Here is a 19,784-nt window from a genome sequence, read left to right on the forward strand (position 1 = left end):
TCAATATTGAAATCAGGCGCCTTATGGAGGAGTTACTGATTTATCTGGAAAGGTGAGACCCATTTGAGGAGCGGGGTTATTGGTTCAGTACCAAGGACAGCAGTCAAGAATTAGGGCTTTGGCTCCATTTCTGCTCACACCTGCACAAATGTGTCTCTATTGTTATTTTCTCTCTTTTCTTTACCCTTCTCCTACCCTGTCTCCAGCAGGACAGACTCCCTCATTCCTCTGTTCTTAACTGTAATGAAGTTCATCCTGTGAACAACACCGTAATCGTGTCTGCTCTTTCAGCACCCCATTGATTTATTTCATCTAATATGGACGAGTGTTTTGTATGCGGGCATTTCTGCATACCACGTGTATGCCTCATGCCTACAAAGACCTCAAGAAGGCATTGGAGTTACAGATGGTTGTAAACCACTACAGGAGTGCTGGGAACTGAACCGAGGTCCTCTGCAATGCTTTGAACCACTGAGCCATCTCTCCAGCACTCTTCCTTTTTATGATAGTGAAAAGACGTACAGCATTTTCATCCAAATATGTGATGATATTCCGGTGACATAGAAGTATAGCCATACTGCACAAACCCCACCATTCACCTACAGAATGGTTTCTCATCCACAAAATGAAACTCCGTGCCCATTAACCACTGTCCTCCTTCCCCCTTCTCCTGGTCCTGCCAAATGCTGTTCTATGTTTCTCTTACCCCTACTTTCTGTTTAGCCCGCTGGTTTTCACTGGAAGAATCACCGGTGGCACAGGCATTCCATCTGGGGATTTGCACTGTACTACAGACAAAATGCAGGCTGCCTTATGCCAGACCTACTGAACTTTAAACTCTGGGTAGAATTTTGAAAATCTGTTGCAAACCAATTGTTAAGAAGATTCTAATCTGGGTGGGGTGGTGCATGCCCTTGATCCCCACACTCTAGAAAGCACCTTAAGATTATGAAAATACTCTAGGAAACAGAGAATGAAAACCTATTTCCAGAGCATGTCACCATCTCTGTGGCAGGAACCAGAGGGACAGAAAACAGGAAGCTAAGGAATACTGATGAGGCTATAATCGTTGAGATTTAGAGACTGAATGTTGATTGAAATAAATCATTCACAGCCTTCCAAATGTGTGTAAGGCTTTAACGATTGGCATTTAGCTCATGTTTTTCCTGTCTATGCAGGCTCCCACAGTCTGGGAGCACTTGTATCAAGAAGGCAGTACCATTGCCTATAAACAGCCGTTCAATGCAAGTGCCATACAGAAATGTGAACAGCAGGTGGCACTTAAGTGCCCAAACTCCCAAAGTGGAACACCACTAAGCATCACACACACATATGTGTGTGCCTTTATAGGTCTCGGGCAGACACATTCATTATTTAGTCAGAGGGAGATCTAGAAAATGAGAGAGCCAATGAAAAGCTGCTTTGCCCTACCTAGTATGCATTCTCCCACGAAGCCTTGTAGATTTACAAATATTGATCCACTCTGACTGTGGCTACTTCCATGCTAAATCTGACATTTTGTGAAGTGCAAAATAATCGCTGTGGGAAGTGGGCCACAAACAAACTCACGCGGGTTTGAGATCAGAAATACTCCCTCGGCTTTTGGCTGTTTTCCCAGTGTCTACCTATGAGCTTCTGCTGCTGGCAGGAAGAGTAAGGGGAGGGAAAAAAAACACACATGGAAAAGGCTACAGGAGGGACAGCTTAGAAAAACAGATCAGAGCTGTGGGATGGATGTACGTGAGATTTTGCTTTTTAATCTCAGTCAAACTTATTAAAACCATAGCTAGTATGGAATTTTAAAAAATTTACTGGAGTGGAGGATGTGCCTGGCATGGAAGCTCATGAGGAGGCTGGTTCTCGCCTTCCATTCAGGTTCTCAAGCCTGGCAGGAAGGACCTTCACAGTGTGAGCCACTACGCCAGCCTCACAGGACACAACCTTTTGTGTTTTTACAATAAGCATGCAATAGTGAGGCTAAGCACAATGGCTTATATCTGATAGCCCAGCATCTGGGAGAAAGGAGCTAAGGAATCTGGAGTTTGAGGCCAACATGGGCTATGCAGTGAGGCAGACAATAATAATCAAATAATAAATAACATAATAATAAATAAATAACAAAACAAAACAAAAACTTGCAATCATACAAGAGATGTCAGGACTTTGTGGTTAGAAGAGGATCGTTGAATGCCTAAAACTGTTTAGCTCTCCCTTTTCTGAGCCGTGTGCCTTGGGCTAGAAACAATGTCTTTGTGCTTCAGGTGGAAACATAAGACTCTAGCAGGATTACGATGACGGCTAATGTCGAAGTGTAAGCAGGGACTTGGAAGAACATCTGTCTGTAGCAAGCACATTATAGGATGTGACAATCTTGTGTCATTTTATTCCTGGGAATATGACAAAGGTTGTAAGGCCAACTTTGGATGAGACAATATTTTTATTACATTTTTACTCTGTAAGGAAAATCATACAGTTATACAATAGAACATACCCACCTCCCATTTTCCCCTCTAAGTTCCCCTATAGCCCTCCCAATAAGCCCCTCTCCCAACTTCACATCTTTATTAATGATCCACCATGTCCAGTAGAAGTGGTTCATACGTGCAGGGATGGGGGGACATCGATGGGAGCATGGGAAACCAAATAGTGGCCATACTCTCAAAGAAGAATCATCCTCCCTTCCCCAGTGGCTACCAACTGCCTAGAGAGCCTCAGTTTGGGGGTGGGGTCTGGAGAGTACCACCCACATCTATGCTAGAACTCGGGCCAGCTTGATCCTGCACAGGTATGCATGGGCACTAGCCATGCCATGGCCAGAAGGTGGCATTTCACAGCGCTCAGCATCCTTATCCTCCAGCTCCTGAACTCTGGGGTGGGGGTGGGGTATGACAGAGATGTCCTCAGACTCTTGTTCTCGGCACTCTGCCCAGTTATAGGTCTCTGGGTTGACTGCTGTCAACTGCAAAAGGTAGATTCTCTAACCAATGTTCACAGTAGCCCAGGCCTACCTGTGTAAGCATAAATGCTTAGCAGGTAATTTGACAGCATAAATATTTATGAAAGTAACAGTAGCAGGTTATGCCCTAGGGTGCTGTGGGAACTCCTTTAGTGTTTAAGATACCGACCCACTTTGGACGTGGGCTCGTGTACTATAAATGCAGACAAAACGCATGTGCAACCCTCTAGGCTGCTGGATTTGGTTCCAGTTCCCAGTGCACGCAGAGGACTGTGGATCGCTACCCTTGCTATGAGTTTATCCCCAAATAAATAAGCATTTGTTATATGCCATTCCGAGCTACTGTAGGACGCTTTTGTGCGCCAACACTAGGGCCTATCTCTTCATCTATTTAAAGTATGTCTCGTCTATTCATGAACTAAAGATCAGTCCACTTTAGTATGCCACTGACTGTTATAGTTGTTACACAGCATTATGACAGCAATGGATGACTGACTGATACAAAAGGAACTCAAGTAGCTATGGAATATCTACCATAGATATATGGAAGGTTTACAGTGAGACATATGCTTTCATAACTTGCTTCATCTCCTTGCTTTCTGGTTTGCTTATTTAAAAAAAAAACACTCTTACTTGTGACAAACTGATGATTCCAAAAATAGTACTCAATTTAGAAAAACCTTATACTCGTGTCTTCTTTTCTTTTGAGTTAATCTCTCCAACATTCTTCCCTTTGATCTGCTGTGTCCCAAATTAGACACAGCTATGAGAAATCCTGAAGTCTTGGTTTCTCCTGTTTCTAACACTAGAGCATTTTACTGTAATCAAATATACAAGAAATAAGCATCTACTTATTTTGCTATCTAATGCAAATTTAATCACACAACGTGATCTTATTTATTTCTAGTTTATTTGCTTCCTTGCAACTAGTAGCATGTATCAAATTGCATTTGTTTTTATGGCCAAATAATATTCTTTTTACGTATAAATACCAATTAATCTGTTGGATACTTAGTTGTTTCTAGCTTTGTTTTTCTAGTTGGGCTGCTTTGTACAATGCTGCTATGAATGTTGGTGAATACAGATGTTTGGCCCCTGTTTTGCCAGATCATAAGTAAATTGTTTGATTTCTGAGTAATTGCCATGATTTCTGAGTATCTATCTGTCCATGTATCCCAGACTGGCACGAAACTCCAATGTAGCCAAGGATGACTTTGGACTTCTGATCCTCCTACGTCTAACTTCCCAGTGCCAGGTTGGGTTGGTGGGGTACTGGCGGTAGAGGCGAGGGGGGGTGAAGGTGTGTGTGTGGGGGGGGGCATTTTGTTTATGCTAGGCAAGCACTCTACAACTGAGCTACAGACCATCCCAAGAATGGCAAGTTCTTGAAGGCGGGGAAAATATTTTGGCTTTTTCAGGGTTTTTGCCCCTTTTGTCTTGTTTTTTTGTAGCCCTTGGGGTAAAATATACAAAAGATATTTAACAACCGCCCACCCATGTGTTAAACTAATACTGTATTGCAGACTTTCTCTACCTACTTAATTGCTACATAGTGGTTAAGACTAAATGCAATCACAATACAGCCCGTTAGAGAACCTGTAATTAAGACATCTTTCATTTACATAGAACATGTATCTTGCAAGGTATCATGACATTTTGTTGCCAAGAATCTCTGTTTCATATATAATTTTCAGATAAGTCCTTTATGCTTCAGGGCAGGTTTTATTGTCGTTTGGCGTCAAAGGCTTTGAAGAACCATCTAGATGTGACCTCTCTTTTATAAATTGCCACCGACAACATTTTCTAGCTTTACTGACCTCATGCTGCCAAAGCACAGATGTGTAAGAAAGCCTACAGTGGAAACCCTTATAGTAACCTTGGGGTGTAGTTTTCATTCATCACGAGCTGCCGGCATTTGTAGCTACACCACGTGCAAAAACAAACAACGAAAAACCCTGTAATTAAACCAAACCAAGTTTTCCGCCTGGTACTTAGCTCCTCTGAATGCACTGTTACAGAAACGAGCATATGCCTGAACCTCCCAGTTTCCCTCTCCGGTCTTCACAAGGTGTAGCGGATCGGATCCGTTTGCGCGCTTAGGGCGCGGTCTCTTTAAGGTGTAATGGAACTCTGATGCCATCGATCACAGACTCACATCCGCCTCGCCCCCCACAGATCCCATTTCGCCCCAGGCTTCTCCCCGGTCCCCCCCGCGCACCAACCCGGGAGTCCGCTACCTCGGATGCACGCGGGCTCCGCTATGTGCGGGCGCTGGACCCCGCACGGGCGCGCTCCCGCCGGGCCGTCCCCTGTCCACCGCGCGGCCGGCGTCTCGGGGCTCGTCTGGCCACGCCTGGAGCGCGGGATTTGATTGGACCGCCGTTGTTGTAGTGACCGGGAGGCGCCGGCGCTCGGGGCTGACGGTTCCGGGCGCCGCACGGTCCCCCCCCCCCCTCGTCCCCACCCCTCCCTGGCTCCCGCAGGTCCCGGAGCTGCCCGCTTCCCGCATGGCCTCCGTCCGGGTAAGGTTCCCGCCGGCTGTCCGAGCCGACCCCATGGCAGCGGGGCCAGGTGGGGGGGACCCCCGGCCCGGGAGCTCGGCCGATCGCTCGCTCGGCGCCCGGCACCGGGAGCGCCGTGCCCAGGCGGGGCGGTGAGCGCTGCTCCCGGGCTCCCGGAGCTCGGACCCCCGGCTTCCCGGCCGCCTTCCGCGACACGCCTGCGTCAGAATCGCCTGGGAGGTTTAAAGGGCGCGGGAGCCTGCGCCGTGCACCGGCGGCTCGGCCCTCCGAGCCGGGGCGGGTCCCTGGGCTGCACGCTCCGGAGCCTGTGCTGGGGGCTCCTCTGGTTGGGGGCACGGGCAGTTCCCGTGCCTGTCACCCCGGAGTTGATGCCCGCGCTTCCCTCGATGCCCACCGATGAGGCGAGGTTCTCTCCGGCTTCGGGGGACCGGCAACGCTGGCCTCTGATCCCGAGAGTTCGAATTCTGCACCTGCTTTCAAAACTTGCCAACTTTCCATCCTAGGATGACCCGATTCTGGAACGTTATTTTAAAGGCCACAAAGCTGCGATCACTTCCGTGGACTTCAGCCCCAACAGCAAACAACTTGGTAAGTCGTCTTTTTTTTTTTTCCTTTTCCTTTCTTTTTGTGACGGTAAGCAATGATCACTTAGCAGAAGCCCTTTCTTTCCTTCTCGTTCGTCCCTGACTGAGGGAGCCAGGCGCGATGGGGCACATGGGACCACTCCAGGTCCCCTGGCCTTCTGCTCAGTCCCGGTGCTGCCGGTCTGGGCTTGACAGGCAACTTTCGTGAACTAACCACCAGGAGGAGTGAGTGGGAAGGGGAGGGGTTTGTGATCGGCCTGGGGAGGGTGGAGTATTGGCTGGAGAGTTTGTGAAAAAGTTCTGAGACGAGCAGGAGGAAGTGGGGACCGACCAGTTGAGCTGCACCGGAGGCCGAGGAGCAAGGGGGGGGACGGGGGTCTTAAGTGGCCCCCGGGAAACTCCGGTGTCCTGGAAGGAGCCGAGCGCCTACATGAAAGGAGGGACGTGGTTGGAAGGTCGCCCCTACCTGAGCCGGGAACTCCAGCTACTGGGTCCGCAGCACTTCCCCCGCGTGCTGGCTGGGTGGCCGCGTCTACGCACGACCCATGAGGATCCGGATGGCCGTGAGGTGGACCTGGGCAGGCAAGAGCTGCCTGCTGCTGGCGTTTTTAACACTGGCTTATATCCTGGTGGAGTTCTCCGTCTCCACTTTGTATGCCTCCCCAGGAGCCGGCCCTGCCAAGGAGCTGGGGCCAAGGCGGCGCTCGGACCTTGAGACGGGGGAAGAGGATTTGTCTCAGCCTCTTTATATAAAGCCCCCTGCAGATTCCCATGCTCTTGGAGAATGGGGGAGAGCGAGCAAACTGCAGCTCAATGAGGGTGAACTGAAACAGCAAGAAGAACTCATTGAGAGGTATGCCATTAATATTTACGTCAGTGACAGGATCTCCCTGCACCGCCACATAGAGGATAAAAGAATGCCCGAGTGTAAAGCCAAGACGTTCCACTACAGGTCGCTTCCCACCACCTCCGTTATCATCGCCTTCTACAACGAAGCCTGGTCCACTCTGCTTCGAACCATTCACAGCGTTCTAGAAACGTCGCCCGCGGTACTCTTGAAGGAGATCATCTTGGTCGATGACTTGAGTGACAGAGTTTATTTGAAGTCGCAACTCGAAACTTACATCAGTAATCTCGATAGAGTGCGCTTGATTCGAACGAATAAGAGAGAGGGGCTGGTCCGGGCCCGCCTCATTGGGGCCACTTTTGCCACTGGGGATGTCCTCACGTTCCTGGATTGCCACTGTGAGTGTAACACTGGTTGGTTGGAGCCACTTTTAGAAAGAATTAGTAACGATGAAACAGCAATCGTATGCCCTGTTATTGATACTATCGATTGGAATACTTTTGAATTCTACATGCAGACTGGGGAGCCCATGATTGGTGGGTTTGACTGGCGCCTAACATTTCAGTGGCATTCTGTCCCCAAACATGAACGGGATAGGCGAACATCAAGAATTGATCCCATTCGGTCACCCACCATGGCAGGAGGCCTGTTTGCCGTGAGCAAGAAGTATTTTCAGTACCTGGGAACCTACGACACGGGCATGGAAGTATGGGGAGGTGAAAACCTGGAGCTGTCTTTCAGGGTTTGGCAGTGCGGCGGCAAACTGGAGATCCACCCATGTTCTCATGTGGGCCACGTGTTCCCCAAGCGGGCGCCATATGCTCGCCCCAATTTCCTACAGAATACGGCGAGGGCTGCCGAAGTCTGGATGGACGAATACAAAGAGCATTTCTATAATCGAAACCCTCCAGCTCGGAAGGAGGCCTATGGCGATATTTCTGAAAGGAAGCTGCTGAGGGAGCGGCTGAGATGCCAGAGCTTCGACTGGTATTTGAAAAATGTGTTTTCTAACTTACACGTCCCTGAGGATAGACCTGGCTGGCACGGAGCTATTCGCAGCATGGGCATCTCTTCCGAGTGCTTAGACTATAATGCTCCCGACAGCAACCCGACAGGTGCTAACCTTTCCTTGTTTGGATGCCACGGTCAAGGAGGCAATCAATTCTTTGAATACACTTCCAACAAAGAAATCCGATTTAATTCTGTGACTGAATTATGTGCGGAGGTCCCCGAACAAAAGACTCACGTAGGGATGCAAAACTGTCCCAAGGATGGTCTCCCTACTCCCGTCAACATCATTTGGCTTTTTAAAGAAGACGGCACGATTTTTCACCCTCACACAGGACTGTGCCTTACTGCTTTCCGGACAGCTGAAGGCCGACCCAGTGTGCAGATGAAAACATGTAACGCCCTTGATAAAAATCAGCTCTGGCGTTTTGAGAAATAGACAATACCAGGAGAGCATCTTCTGTTTGGTAGCTGACAGTAGCCTCTGGAAAGTCAGAGGGCCCAGTGATGATTGTATTCTTCCTAGAAGTCACCCAGAAGCTGGCCCTGAGAACACTGGCAAGCCACGGTTCATGTGGGTGCTCAGAGCATCGCTGCTTAATCTTTCAAAGTGCCTTCTTTCCTCGGGGCTTGTTCTATTTAAAAAACTTTGTGGATGTGGTCCCCTACTTCTCTTTAAAGAAGCTGCTGTGAATTGAGATGCACAAAACACTTAAGTGTGGGCTGTGGGTGTAGCTCAGCAGCGGGTGCAAGACCCTGCGTCAGACCCATGGCGCCACAAAATGCACACTTGAGTACAAGACTTAATATTAAAGAATGTAAAAGCCCAAGCAAAATGGGGTATGATTCATGCTGATTGGTAAATTCATTGCTTGTGTAATTAATGCTATTACTGTTTTGATTATGTAGGGTTTGAATTTCTTTTAGTCAGCACATTAAGTTTGAGGTCTTTAGAAACAAATTTGTCTTTGATCAGATAGAAGTAGAGGAAATTTGGTCTTGAGAAAAAGGCCTGAGGTTGATATATGTTTCATTGGAAGAGGAGACAGTTCCAAATGCAAGTTTGGAGGTTTTTTTTTTTTTGTTTTTTTTTTTTTTTTGACAGTTATCTCAGAAACCTAGACTCTGGCCAAATGAGATGCTGGGGCATTCACACATTCCGTGCTTTGTAAGCGTGAGCTATTGGAGTAAACTGACCTGTATATCGATACCTCACATGGCTGGCTCTGCAAGCCGTCCACTCTGTGAATGGGTTTGTGCGTGCAGGGCATCTTCTGACTGCCCTTCCTTAGGCTGTGAATGGACCAGAGTGGGGCTTGTTCAGAATACTGCGCCTCCCTTTGTTAGCGCCTAATCACTTAAATAGGACTGGGGCCTCTCTGCAGTTAACCCCAAATGTGTTCCCTGAAATGGGTGAAACTGAAAGTGGGCCCAGGCCTGCGGAGAGTGTTCGGCTCGCCTGAGTTCTTGCTCACCTGGAAATCTGGAGGACTCCTCTCAAGATCGCAAGGGAAGAAAGACTGTATTGGTAGTTGTCGGTTGCTGCTTGCCAGCGCATTGCCAACACCCAGCAGCCTGGCAGCTGTCACAGCAGAAGGATGGCCTTGAGTCATTCATCTTGCAGGGGCCTCAGTTCTCTTGTCTGAATAGCCCGATTGGGTCTTGAGGGTCCCTTTCTATAGGAAGGGTCAGTTATACACCTTCCTGTCCCCTACTCACCCACTGTGATTTCAAGGAACACTTTTGAGTCTTTGCTTTTAACATAGGTGGAACTAAGCCGCTGAGCTGTGTTCAGTTTGGAAGACGGAGAAGCGGATTTTAAGCTTCCATGAGCCGAGCTCACCTGAAGTGTGTTTCTCAGTGCATGGGATGTTAGTTTTATAGTCATTTTATTTTGACAGTTGTTGAACTGGTTTTGTTTTTTAAAAGTTTTAAACTTTCCAAGTAATTCTTTCACTAAGAGTATGGATGTTTCCCAAACTAGGTGATTTCAGAAGTAAATACATTTTAAGACATTTTTCCCAAACTAAGTGATTTCAGAAGTAAATACATTTTCAGACATTTTTTTGGTCCCTTACTATTGTTTTATCCAGAAGTCACAGGCTAAATTTGGGAGCGAGTCCCAGTTCCTTGACTGTGGTATGAAAAATGCGTGCTCCACAGTGAACCAATCCTCAGGAACTCATAAGAAGATTGTTTTCAGTGTTCACTTGACAGTCTGGGTGGAGAAAGGGAGCCTTGTAAACCTTGAATTGATGCAAATTGTTTAGGGTGACCATGTCAGAAATTAAAGTTTGTGTGTTCTTGTGACTGTTTTGTTCTCAGTGACTCTTTGAAGATCTGTTCCGCTTTTCTGTAAGTTTTCCAGCAACCTTAAAGTTTAAAGGTGTGTCCAGATTCTGTGGGCAATGCTTGGCCCTTACGTTATTAAAGTAAAATACATAAAAAAAAACTCATTCTGAAGGAAATTCTCCTTAATGCCCTCTTGCCTTCCCCATGTCCTCTTGAAACAATTTTTCTTTTACTTTTTTGCAAAATTTTTCTTTTTGCCGTTTTGTTCTTGTTAGCCCCCTATTATGGCTGCAATCTGGAAGTGAATATTGAAATTATTATTATGTTAGTATCTTGATGCCCTATCAAAAGAGAGAAAGGCTTTTAAGACTAAAGCATTTAGTTCTGTGTTTACCTTTTTCTCTATATTGGTGGTTATGACTCTTTAGGCTGGTGGCTTATTTATATCTATAATTTATAACAAAAGAAAGAGTTGTGTTTTTGTTGTAGGTATCCTCCATTTTCATTCCAAAAGAACACCCTAATGAAGCATGCAAATATTCTTTCTCTTCTTATTTCCAATTTATTGTTACCTACCCAAGCTCTCTATTTTGCTGTAGACAGTTGGGGGCTGATCCTTTAAGCGAATTGGCGTGCTTAAATTAAATGCCACCAAAGCATTTGGTAAGCAAGGAGTCTCCATCTTGTTGTTTGCTGGCCAGTGCCGTGACTAGATTATCTACAGAAGCAGCTTGGCAGCTGTTTTTATTAAAGAATGATAATGTAGTCCTCAGAAGGCTTCCTTTAACTTTAAATACCTTGTTTGTAAGGGAAAGCGTGTTTACTTAGCCAATAGTCGGCTCTAGCGTGTGCACTGATGTTAGCAAACTAAAATAGTCCAAAGTCAGATTTTTTTTTTTTAAGTTGTATACTCTTAGTTCTTTTGGGGTCTCAATTTTAATGAGTAAAATTTAGATTTGACTTGTCTTTTTGAATTGTTATTTTAATAACATTTTTAAATGTTAGTATAATAGCATTTTTGAGTAATCAGAAACTGAGGTTTGGATGCATGCGTTTTGAGCAGTGTCTGTTTCTTTTTGTTAGTAGTATTTTAGGGCACGCAATACAAGGTACGTATGCCTAATTATTTTTGCAAACGGATTCCAATGATTTTAGCCTGTAGAAGCAAAGTTCCTGTGTACACATTCATGACTGTGGCGTGATAGTTACATAAACATGCGGTTCTTTTCCTTACTTGAAAGTTCAGATAGGGTATTTAGAAAGTCAGGTTTCCTGCTTGGCCGCGCAAGAAGTCGCTAACCAGTAGTGACCCAGAAGTGGTGTCAGCACTGTCATGCATTAGCTATGTATGTACAAACTGGAAATGAGAAGGCTCCCCGGGACCCATCCTGTCCACTCTACAAGGAAATAAGTGGTTCCCAGGACACGTGGACACTCTTCCTTTCAAAATCATGGGCTCAAAATAACACGCTTGTCCCCTAACCCGCAACCTCCCACTCTTTCCTGTCCACGAGTACAGGTACCTTTCAGCCAGTAGCATGAGCGATTTTTTTTCCCTTTTCTTTAGAGACAGGGTCTCGTGAATCCCAGAGTGTTCTCGGACTTGCTATGTAGCCAAGGATGACCTTGGACTTTGATCCTCCTGCTTCATCTCTTAAAAGAGATTCTTCAGGAGTATTCCTATACCCTTGCCACTTTCCAGTGAGCTGTGTTGTCCTGAGAGTGTTTATTCTGAGGACCCTGTCCTTGGCAGATGTACTGGGACCACATTTAAGGACACACACGAGAAATATTGAGCATTTTTTTCTGCTTGTTTTCACATACAGAAAGCTCCTATACATGCAGGTGCTCGCTCTGTGCAACTCTGTAAATCATGTCACGTCCATGTTTCAGACTCACAGATGGACAGACAGACTGTGTGCAGGACGTTCGTGGTTCCAGGGCTCAGGAGAGGGAGGGGTAGACAATGGTTGCTCATTGAGGCTTTTCCTTTTCTGGTCAGAGGGAAGAGTAATGTGATGAGAACATTCTGGAGTGAGTGGCAGTGATTCCACTTGGTACGAAACACTGAATCGTGTAGCAAAGGGTAGGGTTTATGGTACGCGAATTATATTTCAATTTAAAAATTATTGGTGGAGAAGAAGAGAGGCTGGAGAATTACAGGCATCCAAAGAAGAGGGTTTTTTTTTTAAATACATATGTTAATCCTCTGGTTTAGTATTAGGTCGAAGGTGAACGTCAGTCTGTATCAGTTCCTCCTAGCAATCATGAGAAACTGCCATCCATTCATTTGGCCAGGAGGTATAGAGAGTACAGAACAAGGAACAAAGACCTTACTTATCCAGCTGTACCCGTGGCAGAATGGATGGCCAGGGAAGTCCTTAGAATTTACTAATAGCAATCAGATATGCCTTTTCTGTTTGCTCAGTTTTATGGCTTGCCCGGCCCAGGCAGGGCGCAGTAAATCTGAAATAGGTGAGAGGTGTTCCGGCTGTCTGCTCAGTATTCCAAGTCCTACCTTTGGAGTTCAAAACGGGGGGGGGGGGGGGGGGCGGGACTGTTGACTTACTATTCCTTTAGCCCGTGCTATCACATGCTCTAAATATACATACAAGAGAGAACAAAACAGATGTGTGTCCTAAAATGATATGAAGTTCACAGTCCAGTGGGAAAGACAAACAGCCCACAAATCCCTGTGTAACTAACTCTGCCTCCACGGAACAAAGAAACAGCACTGAGGAAAAGGGACAGCACGGTAGGGGGGGATCCAAATGGAGCAAGAGTTAAAGGAGTAATTGTCCACAGAAGTAATTCTTAACCGGAGCCCTGAAGACTCAGCTAGGTAGACAGCAGAAGAGGAGCAGTGTAGGAAAAGGCCAAGGGTGGGGAAAACCTTGTCTTAGAGAAGCCGGAAACTTTCATAAAGGATAGAGCCCAGTACGGGAGAGGTGAGCTGGAGGGTGGGCAGCCGGACTTGCTAGGACTTAAATGGCGGCTGGTGGGCCTACAGAAGAGTTGCCTCAGTTTTAGTCCCTGGAACCTCTAATGTGTCTTTTTACAGGCAAAAAGATTGTCATAATCATAGTTTATGATCTTGAGGTGAGATAGTCTGAGTGGTAAATTCTGTCACAAATGCCCTTAAGACAAAATGGCACAGTCGGTCACGCCTGCCATGCAGCATGGAAAGGCGGAGGAAGGACCGCCGTGAGGGCCTCAGGGGGAAGGACCACTGTGAGGGCAGCGAGGCTGGCCTGGGATGCAGAATGAAACATGGGCTCTAGCAGAAAACCCAGAATAGCCAGCAGGCGTGGTGGTGGCACGTGCCTGTAATCCCTGGCATTAGGGAAGCCGAGGCAGGATTACTGAGAGTTTAGATTAGCCTGGGCTACATGGGGAGACCCAACCCCTGAAACCAAACAAACAAAATATAGATAAGGGAAGGCCATAGGAAGCCAGAGGCCAGCACAGACTGCAGCAAGGCAGTCGGAGTAGAGGAGGCCCAGAGGGAGAGGGGGTGGGGCTCCCCAGGGCCTCTGGAGGGACACTGCTCTGTCAACACCTTGACCTCTGGCCTCCAGAACCATGAAGAATAAACTTCTGTTGTTTTAACTTTCCACGTTTGTGGTCTCTGATGACAGCCACAGGAGACGGAAGTGTATTTAGGGATCTGGTCTATGGGTTTAAGATCTGATTTATGCTTTGAACTTATCATCATGGCTACTGTGTGGAAAAAGATAGTAAAGAAGTTCCCGAGCTGTTACAGAAGACCGTCAGAAAAGCCGTCGTGCATGCGAGGATGGTCGTCCTCAAGCTAGGGTGAGGGTTTGCTAGGAGACCTGTGGGAGTGGAAGTAGATAGAGGTCATTTGGGGTCACAGGAAAGGAACTGGTCACGGGGAGAAGCAGAAGAAGGAGAGTAAGTGGCCTGTGCTGAGCCCTTCCTAGCTCCGAGCTTTGGACCAGAGAGACAGGCAAGGGACTGGAACGGTTGGGACAGAGCCGGTGTATAGGATGGCAGAAGGCAAGCCTAAGTGGAGTAAGATGCTGGAGGGGTCAGCCGGGCAGAGAGGTGGTGAACGGAGAGTGAGAAAGGGGGCCTCTTCAGTCAGTGTCCCCAGGCCTCTCCAGACATTGTCCCCAGTTCTCTCCAGACATTGTCCCCAGTCCTCTCCAGTGTCCCCAGGCCTCTTTAGCGGCTCCATTCGTGTCACATGCTGGACTGTGCCAGCAGCAGACCCTGACCGTCTGCTTCCTAAATCCATGTTCAACACCTAACCCGAGGAACTGCTCCACATCCCCGTGCCTTTCTCAGGAGCTTCAGCTCAGGGCTCCTGTGCCTGCCCGCGTTCCTCACTGAGGCCCCTCACAAATGCAGCTGACCACGCAGCTGACGGCACGCCACTCCCACATCCATCCCTTTACATTCTCCAGGCAAAATCCAACCCCTCTGGAATTTCTGAGAGAATCTTTGAGCCAGTGACAGTTCCTAGAAACACCTCCCGCCACGCTACAAACCCAGGATCACCCACTTTGCACATATCTCTGCACACAAGCAGCATGCTATTGTTAACCTCCCCCTTCGACACGCTGGCAAGGGATTTTAAAAATATGTTTAAAGGGGATGGATCCGGAGGGGAGGTGGGAGAAAGAATTGGAAGGAATAAAAGGATGGGAACTGGAATCGGGATATATTATATGAGAAAAGAATCTATTCTCATTTATTTATTTATTTATTTATTTACTTATTTATTTATTCTGGTCTTTCAAGACAGGGTTTCTCTGTGTAGCTCTGGCTGCCCTGGAACTCTTCCTTGTAGATCTCTACAGAGATCCCCCCTGCCTCTACCTCCCAAGTGCTGGGATTAAAGGCGTGCGTTGCCGCCGCCCGACCAAGGATCTATTCCCAATAAAAGGAAAAATTAATTTAAAAAACTACATCTTGCCCTGTGCATGCGATCTCTCTGCCCGATCCCCCACTTGGACACCTCACTTAGAGATCTGTCCTTTTTTGACACTAACACAACCCTGTCCTTCCCCACACATTCCATCTCCCCTGCTGTATAGGTCAGATGCTGTTTGGGAGGAGGGGGTACACGTATGCACACTGCTGCGGAGGCCAGAGCACAGCCTCAGGTCTCATCCCTCAGGTGCCACTTCTGCCTTGCTTGGTTTTGTCCTTGCGATGTCCATCGTGTGTGTGGTGTATGCACTTACCAGTTCCATTGTGCGTAGGTGCGCGTGTGCGCATGCGCACACATTTCCAGGCGGCCAAAGGTTGATGCCAGGTGTTATTTCTCAGTCTTTTTATTGCTTTGAAACAGGATCTTCCGCTGAACCTGAAGCTTATTGATTTGACTGGCTGGCTTATTGATTTGTCTGGCTGGCTTATTGATTTGTCTGGCTGACTTATTGATTTGGCTAGCTAGCTAATAATGATCCCCAGCCCAGGGATTGCAAGCATGTTATTGTGCCTGGTTTTTTAAGTCTGGCTTCTCGGGGTTGAATTTAGGCTCTCTTGTTGGCAAGGGAAGCACCCTTTACCAACCATGCCAGCTCACCAGCCTGAGGCCGTACTCTCGAATAAACTAATTCTACTAGGAGTCGGAGCAGAGAGGCGGTCCTGACCTGATGGAGGGGGGCGGGTGAGCTGTGAAAGAGAAAGGATGGTGGTTTTAAAGGACTTCAGAGGACTTGGTGTCCCCAAGCAGTCAGATCAAGGTCGAAGTGGTTGTGGAGATGTCTGGCTCTAAGGGAGAGCATATATCTGCTCTTCTCGGGCCCACAGACCCCATTTGCGAAGGAGATCAAGCACGGTACAGGGCGCTAGCTAAAGGATATGCAGAGCACTATGGGGGCGAAAGCTTACACCATGATTGATGAGTGTAGAGATGTAAGGCTGAACTTCTGGTGCTGCCTCGGGAAAGACAAGCATGGTGCATGGTGGAACGCATACATTCACATCCCCCCTTTCTCCCATGTCTGCCCCCCCAAGTTATCTTTAGTGAAAGTTAATTTTTTAAAGCCCCCACAGTTCCTTTAGACACAAGATTTTGTTTTTCTCATCCGGGGCAGAGAAATTTTAAATTCAGACCATTACTTAATTAAACTAACCATAGTTAGTTGGCTAATAAAAACAGATTCTGAGAGTATTAAGCTGTTTGCATTTTGTACTTCCAGTTAGAATACTGTGATTTTATTGTACCCTCTTCCGTTTAGGTTTGCAAATGTGTGTACTTAAAGATTACATCTTATTTTTTTAATGATCGATAGAAAATGCCTTGTCATTGATTTCTCTAGATTTCCTTGTTTATTTTTCCCTATGAAAGGCAGTCCATTGCTTTCTTTGGTGGCCGAAAGGCCATCGTGACGCTGGACATGCAGGAGCAGGTGCCGGGTATGGACCTGCAAGCTTGCAGTAGGGAAGGACAGAAGCAGAGAGCAGAGAGCCTAGAGTAGCTGTGCAAATAGACAAGGCATCAGATAGGAAGGTGAATTACCAGGCTCCTCGTGACTATGGAAAGACCCAGGAGAGGATATAGTTCAGATGAATAAAAATAGATATGGGCCTAGCGAGATGACTCAGCAAGCAAGGGGGCTTACCCCGAAGCCTGACAACCCGAGTTCGATCCCCATGACCCACGTAAAGGCAGAGGCGATGACTGACTCCACCAGCTTGTTCTCTGGCACCCACACTTGCACCATGACACATGTGTCCACACAGCATGCAAGCATACACACACACACAGACACGCACACAAATGTTTTTAAAGATAAGCATGAATGTCAACCTTTTTAGTAGATCCTGGCATTTGTCCTCTGACTTAGATCCAGCAGTAATTGTTGTACAGACTTCTCAGAATGATATGTTTGTATGATAAGCATGCCATTTATAGAGCAGCATTGTATAAAAAAGCAACAAGATCACAACCGGTCTAAATAGGGTAGTTTCATTAAATAATTTGAAGGCTAGCTACACAATAGGCTGATATATAGATTTCTCCCTCTGGTTATAACAGTAATTGGAATCTGAAAAGAACTGTAAAACAAGATTCAATACACAATGCTCCTTTTCCAGGCAGTGAGCCCGAGTACAAATAAATCTCTGGCCTTTGTGGGATGAGAGCACACAAGGTGAGCCCTGCACCTTGTCTTTCTTCCTATCCTCAGAGGATAGCAGGGAAATAGAATGAGCAGCTTGTCCCACTAGCTGAGCTGCTCCAGATGTGGACTGGAGAGGCTGGGTTCCCGAGTCGTTTTTGAGCTCAGCCTCAAAAGAATATCTGTCTGTGGGGTGTTGTCCTAAAGCTTTGATTGACAGCCAAGAAGCACACATAAAGAGAAGGTTACTCCATTAAGAGGGCAGACTCCCTAGGACTCCTTCTCAAATCCCACCACCTAGGAATACATTGGGGTCAAGCTGCAACATGAGTTTCAGTAGAGACCAAGCACTTAGTAGTAAGTGACTTTAAGTTCTAGCTTCATTGCAAATGATTAAGAAAAAAAACCACATATTTAAAGGTATCTCTATAAAGAGAAAAATGGTAGGGTCAATAGACTACATGTTAACTTGACAAAATCTCCAGTAGGGAAAGAAGGTGTGGGGTCTTTTGTACTGTCTTGTAATCTTTCTACAGGCTTGGAATTATGAAAACTAAAATGTGCCAAGAACAGTAAAGGGAACAGAGTAAGATATTCTGTTTATTAGCAAAAACACACGTGCCAGCATACACTGAGTAGACGGGAAAAAAAAGGGAGAGGCAGAATGTGAAAGGGCGGATGCTCACTGTCCGCCATATACAGAAGAGCAGATGTGCGCTGTCCTCATATACAGAAGAGCAGATGTGCACTGTCCTCATATACAGAAGAGCAGATGTGCGCTGTCCTCCATGTACAGAAGAGCAGATGTGCGCTGTCCTCCATATACAGAAGAGCAGATGTGTGCTGTCCTCATATACAGAAGAGCAGATGTGCACTGTCCTCCATATACAGAAGAGCAGATGTGCGCTGTCCTCCATGTACAGAAGAGCAGATGTGCGCTGTCCTCCATGTACAGAAGAGCAGATGTGCGCTGTCCTCCATATACAGAAGTGCAGATGTGCGCTGTCTTCCATGTACAGAAGAGCAGATGTGCGCTATCCTCCATGTACAGAAGAGCAGATGTGCACTGTTCTCCATATACAGAAGAGCAGATGTGCGCTGTTCTCCATGTACAGAAGAGCAGATGTGCGCTGTCCTCATATACAGAAGAGCAGATGTGCGCTGTCCTCCATATACAGAAGAACAGATGTGCGCTGTCTTCCATATACAGAAGAGCAGATGTGCGCTGTCCTCCATATACAGAAGAGCAGATGTGCGCTGTTCTCCATGTACAGAAGTGCAGATGTGCACTGTCCTCATATACAGAAGAGCAGATGTGCACTGTCCTGCATATACAGAAGAGCAGATGTGCGCTGTCCTCCATATACAGAAGAGCAGATGTGCACTGTCCTCCATATATAGAAGAGCAGATGTGTGCTGTTCTCCATATACAGAAGAGCAGAAATGCGCTGTCCTCCATATACAGAAGACCAGATTGCACTGTCCACCGTAAACAGCATGAATGAGAATGAACACACCAATCTCTGTTAGCACATAGAATTCCCAGTGGTCATGCACCAGGAAAGAATGTATGAGATAACTGACTAGGACAACAGACTTTGTTCTTCTGTGTCCTAAAAAGGATTTCCTCAATGAATGGATTGTTGTTTTCATCATGTCTTTTGTATATGCATGTATATCACATATATAATATTTATATAAGTTTTTCTTAGATTGGTAGATTTACTGACTAACATTTTTCTTTGCATCCTCCTTTTGGCATTTTATCTTAAAATAGAGCAGTAGCACGATGAATAGTCTAAGCTTTGGCATTTTAAGTGATGTGGTAATGTTTACGTGGGGTGTGGTTCCTTAGAAATGTATGAAAGCAAATTATATGGTCACACGGTCCAGCTGTGACATCCATACTTGCATATCATTTTTTATTATTGATACCGGAAGAGTTCTTAACTAAGAAAGAAGATTAAGGACTGGGTGAGGTTGCACACATCGTAATCCCAGTACTTTAGAGCTGCTGGGGTGCGGGAGGACTGGAGTTCAAGGTTGTCCTATTACCCTTTCAAGATCTTCCCCCAAAATCTCACCCTCCACACTAGGCCCCAACTCTTAAGATCCACCACATCCTGGATAATACCACAAACGGTTGTGCAAGTCTTGACCACATGGGCCTGGCTGAAGTTCCTCATTGTGTCACTCCAGTCGTGCTCTTTGTGACGGGTAATTTTAATGTCTTATTTAAGCACACTTGACTGTGTGCTCTTCTAAAAGCTCCCTGTCCTCTATGTAATGTTTTCATAAGTTCCTAACCAATCGCTTCAGTCATGGAGGACTACAACAGAACTATATCTACTCTGTGTTGATGGGTAATGAGTTTCTAGCCTGGGGTAACTTGAACAGTACTGCCACAGACACTGGCATGTTCTGTGAAGTGTCCATGCGTTCTCTTTGGTACATAGGTGGGGGTGTAGCTGCCAAGTC

At 46.6% G+C, this 19,784-nt stretch overlaps 2 protein-coding genes across 3 annotated transcripts in view; both read left to right on the top strand.

Annotated features, from left to right (window-relative positions):
* Positions 1 to 5,357: 5,357 nt before the first annotated feature.
* Poc1b (POC1 centriolar protein B) overlaps positions 5,358 to 19,784 on the top strand; it is an 86,677-nt gene continuing 72,250 nt past the window's right edge. Inside the window, exons 1-2 of one of the 2 annotated variants that reach the window (XM_038314451.1) lie at positions 5,358 to 5,478; positions 5,982 to 6,066. In XM_038314451.1, coding sequence (XP_038170379.1) covers positions 5,464 to 5,478; positions 5,982 to 6,066 — 100 coding nt within the window. In that variant the 5' untranslated portion in view covers positions 5,358 to 5,463. The remainder of the gene's footprint in view (positions 5,479 to 5,981; positions 6,067 to 19,784) is intronic. The other variant, XM_038314450.1, reaches the window with a different exon arrangement.
* LOC119803274 (polypeptide N-acetylgalactosaminyltransferase 4-like) lies at positions 6,323 to 10,227 on the top strand. Its single transcript, XM_038314449.1, has 2 exons — positions 6,323 to 6,915; positions 7,015 to 10,227. Exons 1-2 carry the CDS (start codon positions 6,608 to 6,610, stop codon positions 8,354 to 8,356), a joined length of 1,650 nt encoding a protein of 549 aa, XP_038170377.1. The 5' UTR covers positions 6,323 to 6,607; the 3' UTR covers positions 8,357 to 10,227.

This window comes from Arvicola amphibius, chromosome 17 (assembly GCF_903992535.2).
Source record: "Arvicola amphibius chromosome 17, mArvAmp1.2, whole genome shotgun sequence".
Classification (NCBI taxonomy): domain Eukaryota; kingdom Metazoa; phylum Chordata; class Mammalia; order Rodentia; family Cricetidae; genus Arvicola; species Arvicola amphibius.

Bases quoted from the DNA above. Each gene is read 5' to 3' on its own strand.
- LOC119803274 (XM_038314449.1), top strand. From the start codon at position 6,608: ATGAGGATCCGGATGGCCGTGAGGTGGACCTGGGCAGGCAAGAGCTGC. The intron at 6,916-7,014 runs GTATGCCATTAA...GTTCCACTACAG, and splicing joins CAAGAAGAACTCATTGAGAG to GTCGCTTCCCACCACCTCCG.